The sequence below is a fragment of the Leopardus geoffroyi genome, chromosome A1, assembly GCF_018350155.1.
Source record: "Leopardus geoffroyi isolate Oge1 chromosome A1, O.geoffroyi_Oge1_pat1.0, whole genome shotgun sequence".
Lineage (NCBI taxonomy): Eukaryota > Metazoa > Chordata > Mammalia > Carnivora > Felidae > Leopardus > Leopardus geoffroyi.
This window is the reverse complement of record NC_059326.1, coordinates 11,399,595-11,416,702: the sequence shown is the minus strand read 5'-3', so window position 1 is coordinate 11,416,702 and position 17,108 is coordinate 11,399,595. Positions and strand designations below refer to the sequence as shown.

The window sequence follows — 17,108 nt, the reverse complement described above, 5'->3', positions numbered from 1 at the left end:
GGAACTGGACACATGGCCCTCAGGACTGCTGTGAAGTGAGAAAGTGTTACTGAATGCCTACCAAGTGCACGACTACTTTCGGAGAAATGCCACTTAAAACACGGACAATAAAAAAGGCTTGGAAATCATTTTTAGCATTAAATAATTTCCGCAAGCAACGTGGTATTCAAGTGATGATGGGGTAAAAACGTCTAACATTGACATTGTATGCCTTTGCCAATGAGTTCAACCAGATAGAACCTAGCATCTGCCCTTGAACTCTGCAACTCAACAGGTACTCTCCTGTGTTTGTTTGCTGTAGTATTTTCAAATACATTCATGCAGGTTGCTTAACCTTACTGTCCTCAAGTCTCAAGTGACAATTTTAATCCCTGAATTAACCCTTTGTATGTTGAAACACCTGCCCTAGGTTCCTTCTCCTTCTTTGAAATAGGAAACCACAAATAACAACCCTGCTGGGCCCTCCCAGCCAGGTACCTGCTTTCAGTACCCGGCCTGCGAGCCCCAAGAGGCAGAACTGTGTCCTCTGAGGGGCTCAGAAATGCCTCAGCTTGGTCCGGTCTTTCTCCTCAGTATGTCACTCGCAGTGTGGTTGGCCACCACACCTGACTGCTCTCAGGGCGTTAGGGACATCAACGCATGAATGTGCACCCTGGCCCCCATACAGTTCTACAGCCAAGGATGAGCTACAAGCGAAGCTTCAGTCTTTCTGGGATGACTCTCTGGAAACATCGTAGTTCTTAAGTGAAGGTATCCAAATACTCACTTGGACATATTTTTCAATGGTCTTCAGAACTTCCACATTAAACTGCTTTACAGGCACGACTGACAGATCCATGTAGCTGAGCAGACTATAGATCACCTGGAGGAGGGGCTGCTGCATGCTTGGGAGACCCTTCTCCAGCAGCTGTGGGAGGCAAGACACAGGTCAGTCAGTGAGACTCCAGCCTTTTCGTACACAAGCACCGATGCTTCCCAACACCTTTAAGATTGCACGTTTCCTTAGGAAGGAAAAGAAAATCCTAACTACTGAAGGAATAAGGTTATCATTAAAGGCAATGTAAGGTATATAAATACCACATTTACAAATGAAATACAACAAAATAAACCTCAAAAGGAAAGCATCGAATACCACCAATTAAAGCAAAAGACACAAGTTATTGGTTATCAAATTGGCAAAGTTTAGCAAGTGATAATAGTCGGTATTGGTGAGGATATAAGATGGAAATGTAACAGCAGTGGAAATGTAACTTGGATAATTTGGCAATTGACATCCAGAGTACTAAGAACAATTTATGTCTTTTGAACTAGTTATGTACTTCTAGGAACTTTTCCAAACCTAGAGATAGACATAAAGATTTATAGATGAGATTTTCCTAAGGTGTTTTTCATGATGGTAAGAAACTCACAAAAAAACTAAACAAAATAGCTCTGTAAGTAATATAAATGCTGAACACTAGGGAAATGGATACATAAATTATGGTAAATTGCATGATAAAATATCATATCATCAATAGAATTGGCATTTTTAAAGATGGTAAAGGATATAAGATAATATTAATTGAAAGAGGAAGGATATACAATTTCTGTGTAATAGATGATGCTGAAATCAACGTGAATGGGTGTGTGTTATTTAACAAAGGAAAGAAATCTCTAGATAATGTAATTATTTTGGATGATTTTTCTTTACTTCACTTCCTTCTCCTGTTCTCTTCCCCCTCTTTTCTGTACCTACGAAACTTTCTTTTATGGACATATACTACGATATCAACAATATTTTCAAAAAGCAAACTAATGAGAAAATCTAAGTGACGTTTATCAGGATAAAAGATTACTATTCTAAATAAAGAACTGTAGAAAGGATCCAAATATATGCTGAAATTTCACATCAAAAGTGGTCAAAAGAAATAACTGAGCAGTTAATGTAGGAGGAAATGGGCAATTATACAAATCTATTGTGTGGAAAAATGAAATATATTCCTAGAAAGGAAATACATAAAGAGAATAATTTTAAAGTACCAATAAAAATATTAGGTTGAAAACAGGAATAGAGTAATAAAATATAGTGAGGATATGGGAAAACACATTTATACATTGTTGACAGTATCGTAAACTGGGAAAGTGTCTGTGAGACCAATTTCCCAAATGTGTACAACTATATTTGTGTATTCCTTCACCTGGATAGTAACTTTGGGAAGTGCCACCAGAAGAAATAACCTGAATATTATCTGATAAGAAGTCTACATAAAAGAACCACTTGTAATAGAAAAAAGTTGTGAATATAAGCAAAAGAGGAGATGTTTAAGCAAATTGTGTTATCTTAACCTGTTAGAATCCCACAGTTGTTGAAAATGACACTATGTGAGCTATGTCAACACATGTAAATACACACACAAAATTACTGTTAAGTGAACAGAACAGATTCACTGGCAATCCTGACCACAGCGATCTATAATTATACATATGTGCCTGTGCGTACTTGAAATAGGAGTTAGTATATCTTATGCATGGTGGGAAATTAAGTTGATAACAAAATTTGTAGTGACAATTTGTGACAAAGGCTGAATAGAACAAATTAGGTAATCTATTCTTATTTATTTATTTATTTATTTTCACAGTGAAAAAAATATATATAACATATATATATATAACATGTATATAACATATATATATATATATATATATATAATATAAAGTTACCATTTTGACCATTTTTAAGTGTATAATTCAGTGGCATAAAGTGCATTCACATTGTTGTGTGACCACTGCCATTATTTATTTCCAGAATTTGTTCATCATCCCAAATAAACACTCTGCTAACTGTAAAACACTAACTCTCCATCATCCCCTGCCCCCAGCCCTGGGTAACCACTAATCTTCTTTCTGTCTCTGTAGATTTGCCTATTCTGTGCACCTTGTACAAGTGGAATCCAATAATATTTGTACTTATGTGTCTGGCTTATGTCACTTAGCATAAAGTTGTCAAGGTTCATCCATATGGCAGCCTGTGTCAGTGCTTCATTCCTTTTTAAGTCCGAATAATATGTACGTATGTATATGCCACATCCCGTTTGTATTTGCGAAGCTTTTTAAATTCTACATTTTATTTTTTCCTTTTTCTATTTATTTATTAAAAAAAATTTAAATTCAAGTTAGTTAATGTGTAGTTAACAATGGTTTCAGGAGGAGAATTCAGTGATTCATCACTTACATGTAACACCCAGTGCTCAACCCAACAAATGCCCTCCTTAATAAGCCCATCACCCATTTAGCCCAGCCCCCACCCACCTCCCCTCCAGGAACCCTCAGTTTGTTCTCTGTAGTCAAGAGTCTCTTATGGTTTGCCTCCCTCTCCCTTCCCCTATGTTCATCTGTTTTGTTTCTTAAATTCCACATATGAGTGAAATCATATGAAATTTGTCTTTCTCTGACTCTGTCTAGTGATCTAAACAAGTCTTGCCTCCTTGCTAACTTACACTTCACTTTGTTTTAAAACAGGCATCGTCTGTAAGCAGGGCATTTGCGTCAGTTATTCCGGTACGTGTGTGTTTTCTTAGCGGCTCTTGTGGGGCAGATGTCACCAAGGTGATTGTCAAAAGCAGCAGGGTGGCATATAAGAGAGGCTCTTTGGGGTGTTGACATTCTGAATACAGCTCACACATTGCTGACCCAGACTGCAAATCAAAATCCTGCAGGACCAACTGTCAACGCAGTTGGAGGGGGCAAGGACCTTCTTCTAGGTTCAGGTTCAGTCTTACGGAACCTTTTAGACAATGATTGATTCTGTAACTTATCTGCACCCTACACTGTTGACGTATCTGAAAGAAAAGTTTGAAGGTCCCGGCCTCATCACTTCCAAAAAGGCCCTGGCAAGACGTATGCATGCATATCCCTCAGACAAAAGCAATAGTGAACATGCTAACCCGAGGTGGCTGTCCGTGACCACTTGCCTCATGGGTTTCGTGACCTAGCGGGTTAAGCTAGTGGGTGACTGGAGGTGCTGCACAGAATACATTTCATTTGCTGTGTATTTCCAGCACCAATGGACAACAGGGGCTTGGAACGAGTGTGCTAGAAACACATTTCTATGGGCACAAAAGAATCCCATTCCGGTTTTCAAGACAAACTTAAAAAGGAAGATAAAAAGTTTACTTCAAAATATATGCTGGGTAATTGGTTCAGAGCCAACAACCATTAAATATATCAAGCCACATAGTAACTCCTTAAATAACATATGAACACCTGGGGTAATTAAGATAACATTTCTCCATTTTTGGAATGTTCTGACACGTATTACTGTAGTAAAAAGAAGGATTTTAGGCTTTTGAAGTGGGTTATACCTCAGTTCAAAGGCTGGCTTTAAACATATGGCAGATTATTTAACCTGGTTGGGCCTCAGATTCTTTGTTATAATAGAATCTACATCAATGGCTTGCTGTGAAGATTTAAAAAGATTCCATATAGCATCTATGATAATATATAATAGGCACTCAGTAAATGAAATTAAGAGATTATTATCCATTCCATATAGATATTTTAGCCATGGAAACGATAATGGGTTTGTCCCTAATGAAGAGTTTACCTCTGCCAGGTAGGTCACCATATTCAAGGTGATGTCAGCATACGCTTCATGAAGGTATCGGCAGACCACGTTGACCCACGTGGCACAGTCCCTCGTGTAGCTGTGTGTTTTATAAAGGGTCATGACATGCGCAAGATTGGAAAGTTTGGGGTTCTTCTCTTCCAAACACACCTTTAAAAGAAGAGAATCAATTAGGGATAAAATTGCCTGATAAATAGGGAGATGTGTTAGCAATTGTGCCAAAAGATAGGTTTGCAATTTTGCTCTGGAATCTGGAAAGCACATTGATATATATACATATTTTTTGGTAAGCTGCAGAAGTGCTTATCTCAGTAATTAGCTAATATGATTTTCACAAATTCTTTCCGTCTGTCTTCTCAATAATGAAACCAAAAGACAATGTGCATCAGCTACTCAGAGACGTCAATTACTAGCAATCTCAATCATTATTCTCAGGTTTTGGGAAACTCATTTCCCTCTCTGGGTAATTGCTGTTCTGTGTTGGACCTTCCTGAAGGCCCATATCGACCCACTTGAGTGTGGAACCAGAAATCATACCTGCGCAATCCTTTCGGCTATATCCTTGCAGAACTGATTGGGATTTTCAAAATGCTGAATCAGCTGGGGCAGGAGACACAACACGTTCAGTGGAAACCCTGGATCGGAGAAGAGGCAGTGGAGACAGCTGAATATGGTACATTTTAACTGTTAACAGTGCGAAGGAATATTGCAGATTTTATTCTGAGGGGATGCAAAAGCAGACTTTTGAACATAAAATCCAGGGGAAAAACGTACAACAATGACACCAGTTACAGAGGAGGCTCTGAAGTAGATTTGTCATTCTGAGACACGGTGACTGTCTTGCTATGGACTGTTTGTGAATCAGGATGACTGGCACAGATTTTTCAAAGCAGATTAAGATGAACAAAAACACTAGTTTGAAACTTTTATCAGAAAGCATATTTTAAGAAAAGCTTGTTTGAGAGGATGTAAGCCAACCAATTTAAGTCTTGCTCATGTAATGCAGTAAAAGAAGACTCTTTAAAATGGTAAGTAATGGCTTAGTACTACTGTGTTAAGCTATACCTTCATGAAAAGAAGTCTGGGTCACATGTCATAATATTAAAAATACGGCTGGTGATTTGGCTTAATTCGAAACAAGAGGGAATCAAGAGAATTTTCAAGAGGGAGAAAAAGGCTAAGGAGAAAAAGATTTAGGAGTTAAGAAAAAGAGAAAAAAATGCTTATCTGTACAAGAAAAGTGGAATAAACTGACTGTATATGCAATTTGATCTAGAAAGCATGAAGAAATAATTAATACATATTAATATATATTGTGTTAATATATATACATTACTTCTGTACCTTTTATGCTATTGCCTTAAAAATGCCTTCTACAGTGTAAATAATTTCAAGATTTAAGTTATGTGTAATTTTGGAATAAATGACAAACTATTCCCCAACAACCATTTCTAAACAGAATTGTTAAATGTACTAAGCCCATTATCTTATTACACCAAATGTAAACACAACAACCATCAGAACTGTGCAAGAGAATGAGTGATGTTGGCTTTACCAATGGCTTGGGATGAATCCACCATGGATACTTTGGATACTGGTGTCAGCAAACTGAAAAGCTGCAGGGTAAGGTCAGTGGTGGTGAGGGAGGTGAATCCCTTCAACAGTAGCTGCTGCAACCCTGAGAAGTCTGACCACTTGAGCTGCCCTTGGAGTTTCTCAAGTTTTTCTCGGTTCTCAGCTTTATCAAGTGGCATGTGAGCCAGTAGTCTATTCAACAGCCTTAAGGCCATTAGGTATTCAAACTCAAAATCAGATTCCATCAAAGCCACTGTGACCCAAAAGATGGTGGCCAATAGGTTTGTTGGATGGTTTATGTGTGATGGGTCTGAGAGGCTGTCCTTCAAGGAGGATGAGCTTCTGGTTTTTGAGGAGAGGCCTTGTTGGGTACAAGCCTGGATTCTGTCCAGTGTGGCACTCCTGGGTGGGTCTGAGGATCGGTCGACAACACCAAACTTCTTGGGCACAGAAAAGCTTCTTTGATGCCGGCTCCGTTCTGCGGTTGCTGTATTGCCACTGGCTGTCCCAGGGTTCACATTTAGTTGTCCTGTGCTCTTTCTGCTTGCTGTTAGTTTAGTGCTAGAGCTTAAATCTGGTGATGAAGAGCTGGGTATAAAAATAAAAAAGTTCAATAGAAAGCCAACATGCTTCAGTGAAGAGCCAGTCCTTTTAAGATCCACTGACAAACTATAAGGGAGGGAAATCATTCTTTGGAAACACTATCTATTCTTCCCCCTCCCTCCCATACTCTTAAACTTAAAGTAATAAATTTCCTTATTCCTAAACTTAAGCTATGAAAAAAACAAAAACAAACAATGAGAACCCTTACCAACAAAACCACAACAAAACGTAATACCTACTTATACATATTGAAAGGCTAAACAAGAGGGGTTGGTGGTAAAGTTTACTGATCTTTCACGTATATTTTTGTTTGAATTTGGGCAGAAGTAATTTAGAAATAAAGTGTACCTGATAGGCACAAAGTTTAGTATTCTATTAACTGACTGATAAGGAGAACAGAAATGGAAAGGATATTATCTAGAAAGAAAAAAGTAACTGCATCAAAGGAATTTTTTTACACTTCTAAAAAATCTATGAGAAATTATCTCTAAGCCTATTTCAGGCTGAAAAGATAAAACTCTTTATCAACATTCCTGCTAAATTCTTACTGACTGAGATAAATCTGTAGGTTTATATAGAAAAATATGTATGATGTTAGTAATCATACTAAAATTACCTATCCATAAAAAATGTCCAACTTAAAAGTGAAACAAGGCTCAGCGTGATTTATGATAACATCACTGACTCAATTTCAAGCAAAATGAGCTCAATTATATAAACAGAATACAGAATTGTGAATGATTTGAAATGGGTAATTAAACATTGGCAGGAGCAAAAGGAATAAAAATAAAAAAGGAAGATCCTAAGATAGGAATATATTCACATAAAATAGACATTAATCCCAGCTGTTTTTAGTGATAGTTTAGACGAGTTTTATACATATCATTCAAAAAAATAAGTAGTTTTGGTTTCTGTTTACAATGAAATAAACAGGATAATTATTATATAAAATTTGAAAAAGTACTCAAAGTCTTAAAAAAGAAAATGAGAAAGGATTACTATTTGTATTATTTAGAATTAACATTTCTTCTCTATCTTTCTGATGTGTAAAACTACTTATATAACATGTGTCTGTATGTGTTATAATTTCTTTTTTTTTTTTAAACTAAAGAAAATGTCACACTTCAAAAACTAGATTTGTTCTTTGGATTTTGCCCAAGGTCCAGGCATGTCTCAAATATTAAGTCCAGCATATTTGATTTCAAAAGTCATTAAGCTTCTTCTCACCGAGATAATACCGTTAAGAGATCGCTGTTCCTCAAGCAGTCAGACAAGTTATCCACAGCAGCTTCCAATGTAAGGAGTGCTTCCATTACGTAACCCTGCCAGACATGCAAAGATAACATTTTGTACTGCTTAAAACTACTGTTCCCTTCTTGAAGATAAATTTAATTAACACAAACTTTATTCAAATCTAATTTTAATATCATTGAGTGCTAGACAATCTATGCTACTTTAACTTACCGAGTCTAAAAACAAAATTTAACGGCCCCTTAGGAAATTCAGATGGCTTAGCAGTTAGCAGGTAATCACCAAGATTTATTTCCCTAGATCTGACGTCCTCAACATGTCAATCTCATTTTAAATCCAGCAGGGAGAAGCAAAGGCTAACGTGGCAATCGTTGCCCCTTGATGAGGGGAATGGTGGACATTTGAAATACAGAATGTCAATATCTGAGCCAGAAATTAAGAGCTGAGGTATGAGAAGGTCTGTGCATCAGTGACATTTTGAAGAGCACATCTAAAGTCCAGAAAGAGGAAAAGAGGCTAGAGTTCACACGTGTGTTAGTCTCCTGGTTAGTCTTTTCTGATGGAAAAGAAGGGAAAGAAAGGCGTGGCCCAAGCTACAGAGCTTGTAATGCCCTTGTGATGCTTGTAATGCACCCCAGTGCCTGGGATCTACGTACAGGGTCTTCTTGTGGCATTTATTCTCTCCATTACTTCTTCAGCTCTTCTCAGTGTACTGAGGGTTAGTTATACAGAGAGGGGTAGTGTTCTGCTTAGTTTTGATGGAGATCCCTTCTCTGGGTGGGGAGACTGCACAACAGCATCCTGGTTTTGTCCTTTGCCAGCCTAGGGGCTGGTGGCAAAAGGAAAAAACAGTGCAAATAATTCCCCAATTCCCAGTCAACTAAAACTAACAGCAACAACCAAGGACTCACCAGGGGATTTTCAGTTGTTGGCTCAATAAAACAATATCCACTGAATTTCTAGAACAATGTGCCTTGAAGTGATTTTTTTTAGTTTATTCATTTTGAGAGAGAGAGAGAGAGAGAGAGAGAGCTAGCAGGGGAGGGGCAGAGAGAGACAGGGAGAGAGAGAATCCCAAGCAGGCTCCCCACTGTCCATGCAGAGCCTGATGCGGGGCTGGATTCCATGAACTGTGAGATCATGACCTGAGCCAAAATCAAGGGCTGCACGTTTAACAGACTGAGCCACCCAGGCACCCCAAAGTGATTTTTGTAAATATAAAAGTTCACATCCAGAAATTTTTAAAATAAATTGTATATGCCCACATGGCTGAGATAATTGGCGAGAAAAAGAAGGCTCAAAGAAAGTCGTTAAGTCCTCATCTTTGACATGAGAGAAGGAGAATGAGTTTGGTGGTACCTGAATCTCATCTCCATGTTCTCCAATCACCTCCACCAGCCTGGAGAGAAGGTCAGACAAGGCATGTGCTGACAGAGGTTGCTTGAGCGCCCGGAATATCTGGAAGGACCGACCGGCATAGTGCCTCGAAGAGCTTGCGAGGGCTGTCTGCAATGCAACTTCACTCAAGTGCTGCTCCAGATGGAAACCTAGGCACCAAGAGGCAGATGGTCAACCTATACTCTGCAAACCCTGGGGCATCAGTGATCGATAGGTTTAAATCAGGCTAACTGCAAAGAGCTATCCTCTGGCGGTACTTATTTAAGAATGAGCCATTTTAGAGTTAAAACAACAACAACAACAAATTTGAACAGATCTTAAAGAGGCATAGTGCAGTAGAGTCAGAAGCTTTGCAGCAAGGTGGTCCTGGTTTTGAACAAGGGGTTTTGGGATTCTGAAAAGAAATGTAGTCTCTATGACCCTATTTTCTTTTTTTTAATTGGAGAATAATAGTATCTGTATCATAGAGTCATTGTGAAAATTCGACGATTTAAAAAATGCTTTGTACAGTGTCTGACACAGAATATACTCACAAATGTATTCTTGTTTATTGCCCTAGCATTTTTCTACATTGTTCTTCTGAAGTACTTTTTTGCATAGAGTACTTTCACTCTTTTTTTCATAAGAGAATTTGTTAGGAACAAGTTTTCAGAGTACTTGTGCAGAGGAAAGCTGTTAATGGATCGCATCAACTCTGAACACAACCAAGGCCTCTACCAAAGTCTTTGCTCTTCAGAATAGTCTATGAATATGCAGATATTGAAATGCAGATGTTGCCAAGAAGGCAACCATCATCTCAACTCTCGCCCGAATATTGGTTCTTCCAATAGCATGAAGGTAATCTCAGTCATCAGGAAGCCACTTGATCAGAAGGAAGTGAAAATGTAAGGTAAAGCACATGATTGAACTCTGGGCCATTGATCTGTACTCTCTGCTGTGCCTCTCTGCAGGAGAAAAACTGACTACAAAGTCAGAGGACAAGATGAAAACAATGATTTTGGCTGTCTCTGTGATCTAGGGGATTCCGTGGTACATTTGATGGTCACATGAAAGTGAACCAGGAGGGAGCATTTAATGTCATTGTTCTTAGCTGCTGCCTGGCTGTTTGACCCTAGGGACCTTTGGATTATATGAGAGGATGTTCCTACAGAGCAAACAAAGGGCCCTGGAAAATGGACTTAGGCATATTCAAGGTAGGAAATACAGGATTAAACCCATATAGGCAGTTCACAATTTATGAATGGATCGTGTTTCAAAATGGAATTTGTACCTTTATTTTGTTTCATTTTCCTACTTAATTTTATGATGTGTGGTGTTAGATCCTCGGTCAACAAACAAAACTTACTGAAATCAGAATGGACCTGACGGCTAGAACTATACTGGTAGGACTATAGCACCCCACCATGTTCTTGGTGACAGTGCCACCAATGACATGACAATGTCCTTAAGAAAGGCTATTTAATGTGTCACACAGCAAACCTACATTTCCTAGCCTTTCTTGCAGTTGTGGCCTTGTGCCTGAGTTCTGGCTGGTGGAATGTGGGAAGAAGCATGGATGCCACGTTCGAGCCACGTTCGAGCCACGTGTGGTGTAAATTCCTCCTGAGTAATCCTCCACTCACTCTCTTCCTCCACCTGCTGGCTGGATGAAGAGGGCTGAGGACCTCTGAGCCGAGGTGATCAGAGCCACAGAAGGAAGGTCTTTGAAGCACCATGTGGAAGGCCGCCTGCCAAACTACGCCAATGTCCTTAAGAGAGGCTATCTAAATTAAAGGCTCTTTAAACTGAACAGTTCAACTCTATACTGAACTGTTATGTGATCGGAAGTAACCTTCTACTGTGTTAAGCCTCTGAGCTTTGGGGGTTGTATGTTGTAGCAGTTATGCTACCCTGTTTAATACAAGTGTTTCCAGGAACATATTTTATTGTGCTACAGTGGAAACAGGCCGAGAGCAGAGATGTATAAAGAAACTGTAGTGAGTAAAAATGTCTGGGGCAAGATGTGAAAAGACTCAGACTCTAAGCATCCTCTGGGAAAACAGTACAGGGATTCATGAGTTTTCTCATTTTCATCACCTTCATGCAATCAAAGATTTTTTTAAATTTTTTAAAATTTTTTTAAATTTTATTTTTTTAACATTTTTATTTATTTTTGAGACAGAGAGAGACAGAGCATGAATGGGGGAGGGGCAGAGAGAGAGGGAGACACAGAATCGGAAGCAGGCTCCAGGCTCAGAGCCTGACGTGGGGCTCGAACTCACGGACCGTGAGATCGTGACCTGAGCTGAAGTCGGACGTTCAACCAACTGAGCCACCCAGGCGCCCCCATGCAATCAAAGATTTTAAGCCAATTAAGCGTTTGTACACAAACAGTAAATTTCTTCCTTTGGGTTATATTCAACTATTAAGTGACTTCTAAGTGGGGGAAATAGCAGTATAAGAGGTGGTGACATTTCACAAACTTTCCCAAACAAGCTCAAAACAAGAAATGTCACTCCTATTCCTGAAATGAGAAACTCGTTTCAGTTTATCAGTATTTTTTGCTTTTTTAGAAAGCACCCTCTGATAATGAGAAGAGATGTGGCTAATCTGGAATGTTTCAAACTGTGAGATGTGCTAATTATCAGAGCAGCTGAGAAAGCTAGTGAGCTGTATTTCATTTGGTCAGCCTGGTGTGTGAAAAAAGGTAGGGGTAGTTGTTGCATTACGCTGAGGAACCAGATTTAAATTTCACACACAGATCAGCCCAAGCCAGGTCGAATCTGAATGGTATGTAGCTAAGGGCTTAAACATCCTGATGTTATTATAATCTACATAAGAATCACAGTGTGTTCAGAATATTGAATGATCATCGGCACAGGAATTATCAGCAAATACTTTCAAAGTCAAAGACATTTTATCACAAAATTCTTTTTTAAACCAGTATTCAAATCTGACAGTTTTTCACAGTTGAGTCTGAATACAGTCAGTAAGATTTATTACTCATGGCTGCCTTTGCTTTTTTGTAAAATGTCAAAATTTGAGTATGCTTGACACACAATGTCACATTAGTTTCAGGTGTAAAACACAGGGATTTGACTTCTTCGACTTCTCTGTATGTTTCACTACGCTCACCGCAAGTGTGTCTACCATCTATCACTATACGACACTACAACACTACAACACTATCATACTATAATTGGCTAGATTCCCTACGCTGTGCCTTTTAGTCCCGTGACTTATTCCTTCCATAACTGGAAGCCTGTATCTCTCTCTCCCCTTCATCCACTTTGCCCATTTCCCTACACCCTTCCCTCTGGCAACCCTCAGTTTGTTCTATTTATAGGTCTGATTCGGCTTTTTGTTAATGCATTTGTTTTTGAGATTTCACATGAGTAGGATCATGTTGCAATTTTTTTCTTCAATCTGACTTACTTCACTTAGCTTAATACCCTGTAGGTATATCCACGTTGTCACAAATGGCAAGATCTAATCCTTTTTTATGGCTGTATGACAGTCCATTATTATATATTCTGTTATATACATTCCATTATGTATAAAATATACATATTGTATCAATGGAATATATATGGAATGAATACATATCTACAACTATATACATGCACGCACACATGCAAACACATACATGCGCGCGCGCGCGCACACACACACACACACACACACACACACACACACCTTCCTTATCCGTTCATCTATGGATGGACACTTGAGTTACTTCCGTATCTTGGCTACTGAAAATAATGCTACAATAAACACAGGGGTGCATATATCCTTTCAAGTTAGTGTTTTCATTTTCTTTGGGTAAATATCCAGTAGCTAAATTACTGTATCATATGATATTTCTATTTTTAATTTTTGGGGGAGAAATTTCGTACCATTTTCCACATTGGCTGCACCAATTTACATCCCCACCAACAGTGCGTGAGGGTTCCTCTTTCTCTACATCCTCGCCAACACTGTTATTTGTTGTCTTTTTGATTCTAGCCATTTTGACAGGTGTAAGGTGATATCTCATTGTGGTTTTGATTTGCATTTCCCTGATGATCAGTGATGTTGAACATCTTTTCCTGCATGTGTTGTGTCATGGCCTTCTCGAAACAAAATTAATATTAGAGGGAGTAGTTTAAATTGAGTGAGGTAAATGCAGCAAGGTGAACAGTGACCTCTGGGAATTATTTGATAGAGCATAACGCAAAAATACATGACGTTAACAATCATTCACTTAGGCACATTTGAAATAAGCTTCAAGGCTCCCCTATGAATATTCTCCTGCTGTCGGTGCCAAATATAGAACCATGTATATACACATATGCATACGTATATATGTTTGTATGTATGTATAATGTGTGGTTATAATGGGAAGAATATGCTCCATTACAGAAAACGGTGAAAGTGGCATTTGGGGAAACTGGATAAAGTACCTGATTTGGAGTCTTTAAATACGGATACAACATGACGTAGAAAATTAGTAAGCTGTTCAGCACTCTTTGAATTTTGATTTTTGGGTGTGATGTCTTCATGGCACCAAAGTGGACCAAATGCCCTTAAACAAAACATACAAAACGTTAAAAATATAACCACTTAAATATAATCATTTTGTATTTTAAAAACCACCTATGCAGTTGTAACTCCAAAGGTGCAATGTGATTTTGAAAGTTTAGTGATTAATGTGGGCGTAAATTTCAGTCTGGTAAAGCTTAAGAGCATACTCAAAATGGATCTAGCTAATTCAGGGAGGCATATTTTTTCTTATGTTTTACTCACAAAATGAAAACCTCACAAAATTTACTTACCAAGTTAAAACCTCTCAATTCACTAGAACGGTGTTTATACAAAACAGGTGCCACATGTTTGTCAAATAAAATGGTATAAAATGTTAATTAAAATACAGACTTAGACATTTGTATATTTTAGATTTGCAGAGATAATGCTTTTATCAGGATCACGTCATTAGACTACCAAATACTGTAGAAATGAACCGAAGATGCGTCCTCTGTTATCTACTTGGTTTTCAGCAGAAAGAACAGGATGACGCCAGAGGTGAGAATTTCAGAAGAACACTCTTCCCAATGCGAGGTACTGACAGTGTTGAGTGGTGAGCACACTTTTCTCCCCCAACAGACCATTCAGGTCTCTGAAATATCCTGGATGTAGTTACCATTAGGCCCCGCCTCCTTAGCTTCCTGTTCATTAAGCCCTGTATTGAGCTGCGAACTGCAAAGAATACTCTGAATCGTTAACTGAGGAAAGAAAATGCTCTTTTTTCATTTTTTGTATGAACTGATGCACTCCGGAGAGAAAGAAAGATCATGGGGGTATCAGATAACAACTATACAGACTAGACTTCTGGGATTAATGAGAAAGGATAGGGTCCCCTCCCCCCGACAGAGTCCCAGGTAAGCATGATTTTCTTGATGCAAATACTGCACCTCAGGGTGCTAGACATTTTGAAGCCTTACAAGCTAAATTGTTCAGTGGAAGAACCAGAAGAAGAGCTGAAAAGACAGGATTGCTTGCTTGCAGCTTTTCTTGATTTTGATTATTAGTTTGCTTCCTTTCCCATCATGCTTCCTATTGTTTCTGACTTCCATTTATAAATGGCTCTGGATGAGAAGAGCAGATAATGGTCCCCTCCGCAGCTGCTCCTGGGTCGACCGTGGCTAATATATTTGGTTTCCAGAGGATGTTCTTTGCCAAGTCTCAGAACTCCCAGATCCCGGCAGCCCTAATAGATGATTAAAGTCATCCTCACCGTGGGACGCTACCATGTCCTGTCTCCATCTGCTGCATTGTCTTTCTACACGAAACCTCCTGCCTGTCAACTGTGCCATCAGTGGGATCTCAGACTTCCGCCAGTATCTGCCTTGTACACAGACTCCAGCAGATGCAATTTAGAAGAGAAAAGAAGGCTTTGCTAAAATCACGGGCTCGCCTTTTCATCTGTCAAGTTCTAAAGTGATGCCACTTCCCCCAAAAGACCAACCTAAAAACAGGCCTGTGTCCCCTGAGCCCTCACTACCTGGTCGTCAGAAACTCAATGAGCTTGTTCGCCTTCTCATCCGCTTCAGCGGTTGTGTCTGCGTCTTCCACCTCCTGGGTCATCTGCGGGAGGTTCCCACTGCTGCCCCCCAGGCTGATGCTGGAGGACGTGGAACTGGAGCTTAGCCCCGAGTCTGGCACTGGGGACGACTGGTCCTCTCTCAGGAAGTCAAAGCCACCTGGTGGGACAAGAAGGTCAAGGTAGAATGTGCTAGGCAGGGTGCTTACCGAGGTTAGGAGGTGAGCATACAGGAGGGTGTAGTTATTTGAATCTCTTGGAGAAAACATTTGATTTCAACTATGGTTATGATGAAACGAGACTGATAGTTTTTCCTTGCTTGTGGAATAGTTGCACTGCTGTGTAAACCAGAGTGTACTGGGTAATAGGAGAGGGATCTGTTATTTTGTAGCCTGGTGTTTGAATTGATGCTTTCTGCAAAAGAAGTGGTGTATGCGTGTGTGCGCATGTGCACACGCGTCTGTGTGCACACACATGCATATGTGCAGAGGCCGACGGACAGTTCCCCTATACATCTGGACCCAACTGTGCTGTTAGTAAATTATTCTTGGGTATTCGACCTCTTAAATATGTGAAATGGTACATATGTCTGAAGTTACACTGAAACAGGAGAAGCCTTGGGCCTGAATATCATCTCTGCCATTTGCTGTGCAATCTCAGGGAGTTTATATAATTTCTCTGCAGCTAACTTTCCTCTTATAATAAGATAAAGACAATAATTTCTAGCACACAGGTTTTTTTAGCTTCGATTTTTTTTTTAGCTTGGATTTGAGAGCAACCGCAGTTGAAAGTAGGTGTTCAGTAAGAATTAATCAATGTTTATGAAAAGGAGACATTTTCCAAACCCTTTGTATTCGTATTCCACGTGTGCTACAGATTCAATCATTTTAGCTTCCACCGTTTGTCTTGCCTATGGTACATTGTGTTTTGTTTTGTAAAGCCCCACTGTATGCCACAAGAGTGGTATAGTGAATGCAAAATTGATGCGCTCAGAGATATACAACTTAACGGGCATTGCAATGTTCTCAGTCTAAGACCATGTGCTTAATGGAATACATCCTTATCCTGGGGAATTAGGACAGCCAGAAGTCTTCAGATTCTTTTAATTCAACGTCTATGGTGAGGAGTTTTGTGTCTCTGAGTGGCTGTTGATGGGTTCTTTTCAATTAAGTGTAGGTTGGTTTAAAATAAAGGGCTTGGGGCGCCTGGGTGGCGCAGTCGGTTAAGCGTCCGACCAGCTAGGTCACGATCTCGCGGTCTGTGAGTTCGAGCCCCGCGTCAGGCTCTGGGCTGATGGCTCAGAGCCTGGAGCCTGTTTCCGATTCTGTGTCTCCCTCTCTCTCTGCCCCTCCCCTGTTCATGCTCTGTCTCTCTCTGTCCCAAAAATAAATAAACGTTGAAAAAAAAAAAATAAAGGGCTTAAACTGAGGTCAGTAGTCCTTATGTCTCAGACTTGGTAACGCAGTATTTGTTTCCCAGAGGAAAATCTTAGTGTCTGTCAAAGGACAAGACAGCACTGAGTACAAGTATTAAGTAAAAGGCACATCGTCTTCAGGGTGATGAATAAAGTATACGGTGACATATGAAGTGCCATACCATATCCAGCGCCAATGCAACGTA

The 17,108-nt window shown here is 39.5% G+C and overlaps 1 protein-coding gene across 10 annotated transcripts in view; it reads right to left on the bottom strand.

Moving 5' to 3' along the window:
* Positions 1-17,108, bottom strand: part of FRY (FRY microtubule binding protein) — a 454,383-nt gene that overhangs the window by 50,818 nt on the left and 386,457 nt on the right. For all 10 annotated transcript variants that reach the window (XM_045472997.1, XM_045473090.1, XM_045472660.1 and 7 more), the window contains 8 exons: positions 15,450-15,648; positions 13,852-13,973; positions 9,392-9,579; positions 8,009-8,103; positions 6,159-6,766; positions 5,141-5,238; positions 4,583-4,753; positions 767-907 (listed from right to left, as the gene is read on the bottom strand). In XM_045472997.1, coding sequence (XP_045328953.1) covers positions 767-907; positions 4,583-4,753; positions 5,141-5,238; positions 6,159-6,766; positions 8,009-8,103; positions 9,392-9,579; positions 13,852-13,973; positions 15,450-15,648 — 1,622 coding nt within the window. The remainder of the gene's footprint in view (positions 1-766; positions 908-4,582; positions 4,754-5,140; positions 5,239-6,158; positions 6,767-8,008; positions 8,104-9,391; positions 9,580-13,851; positions 13,974-15,449; positions 15,649-17,108) is intronic.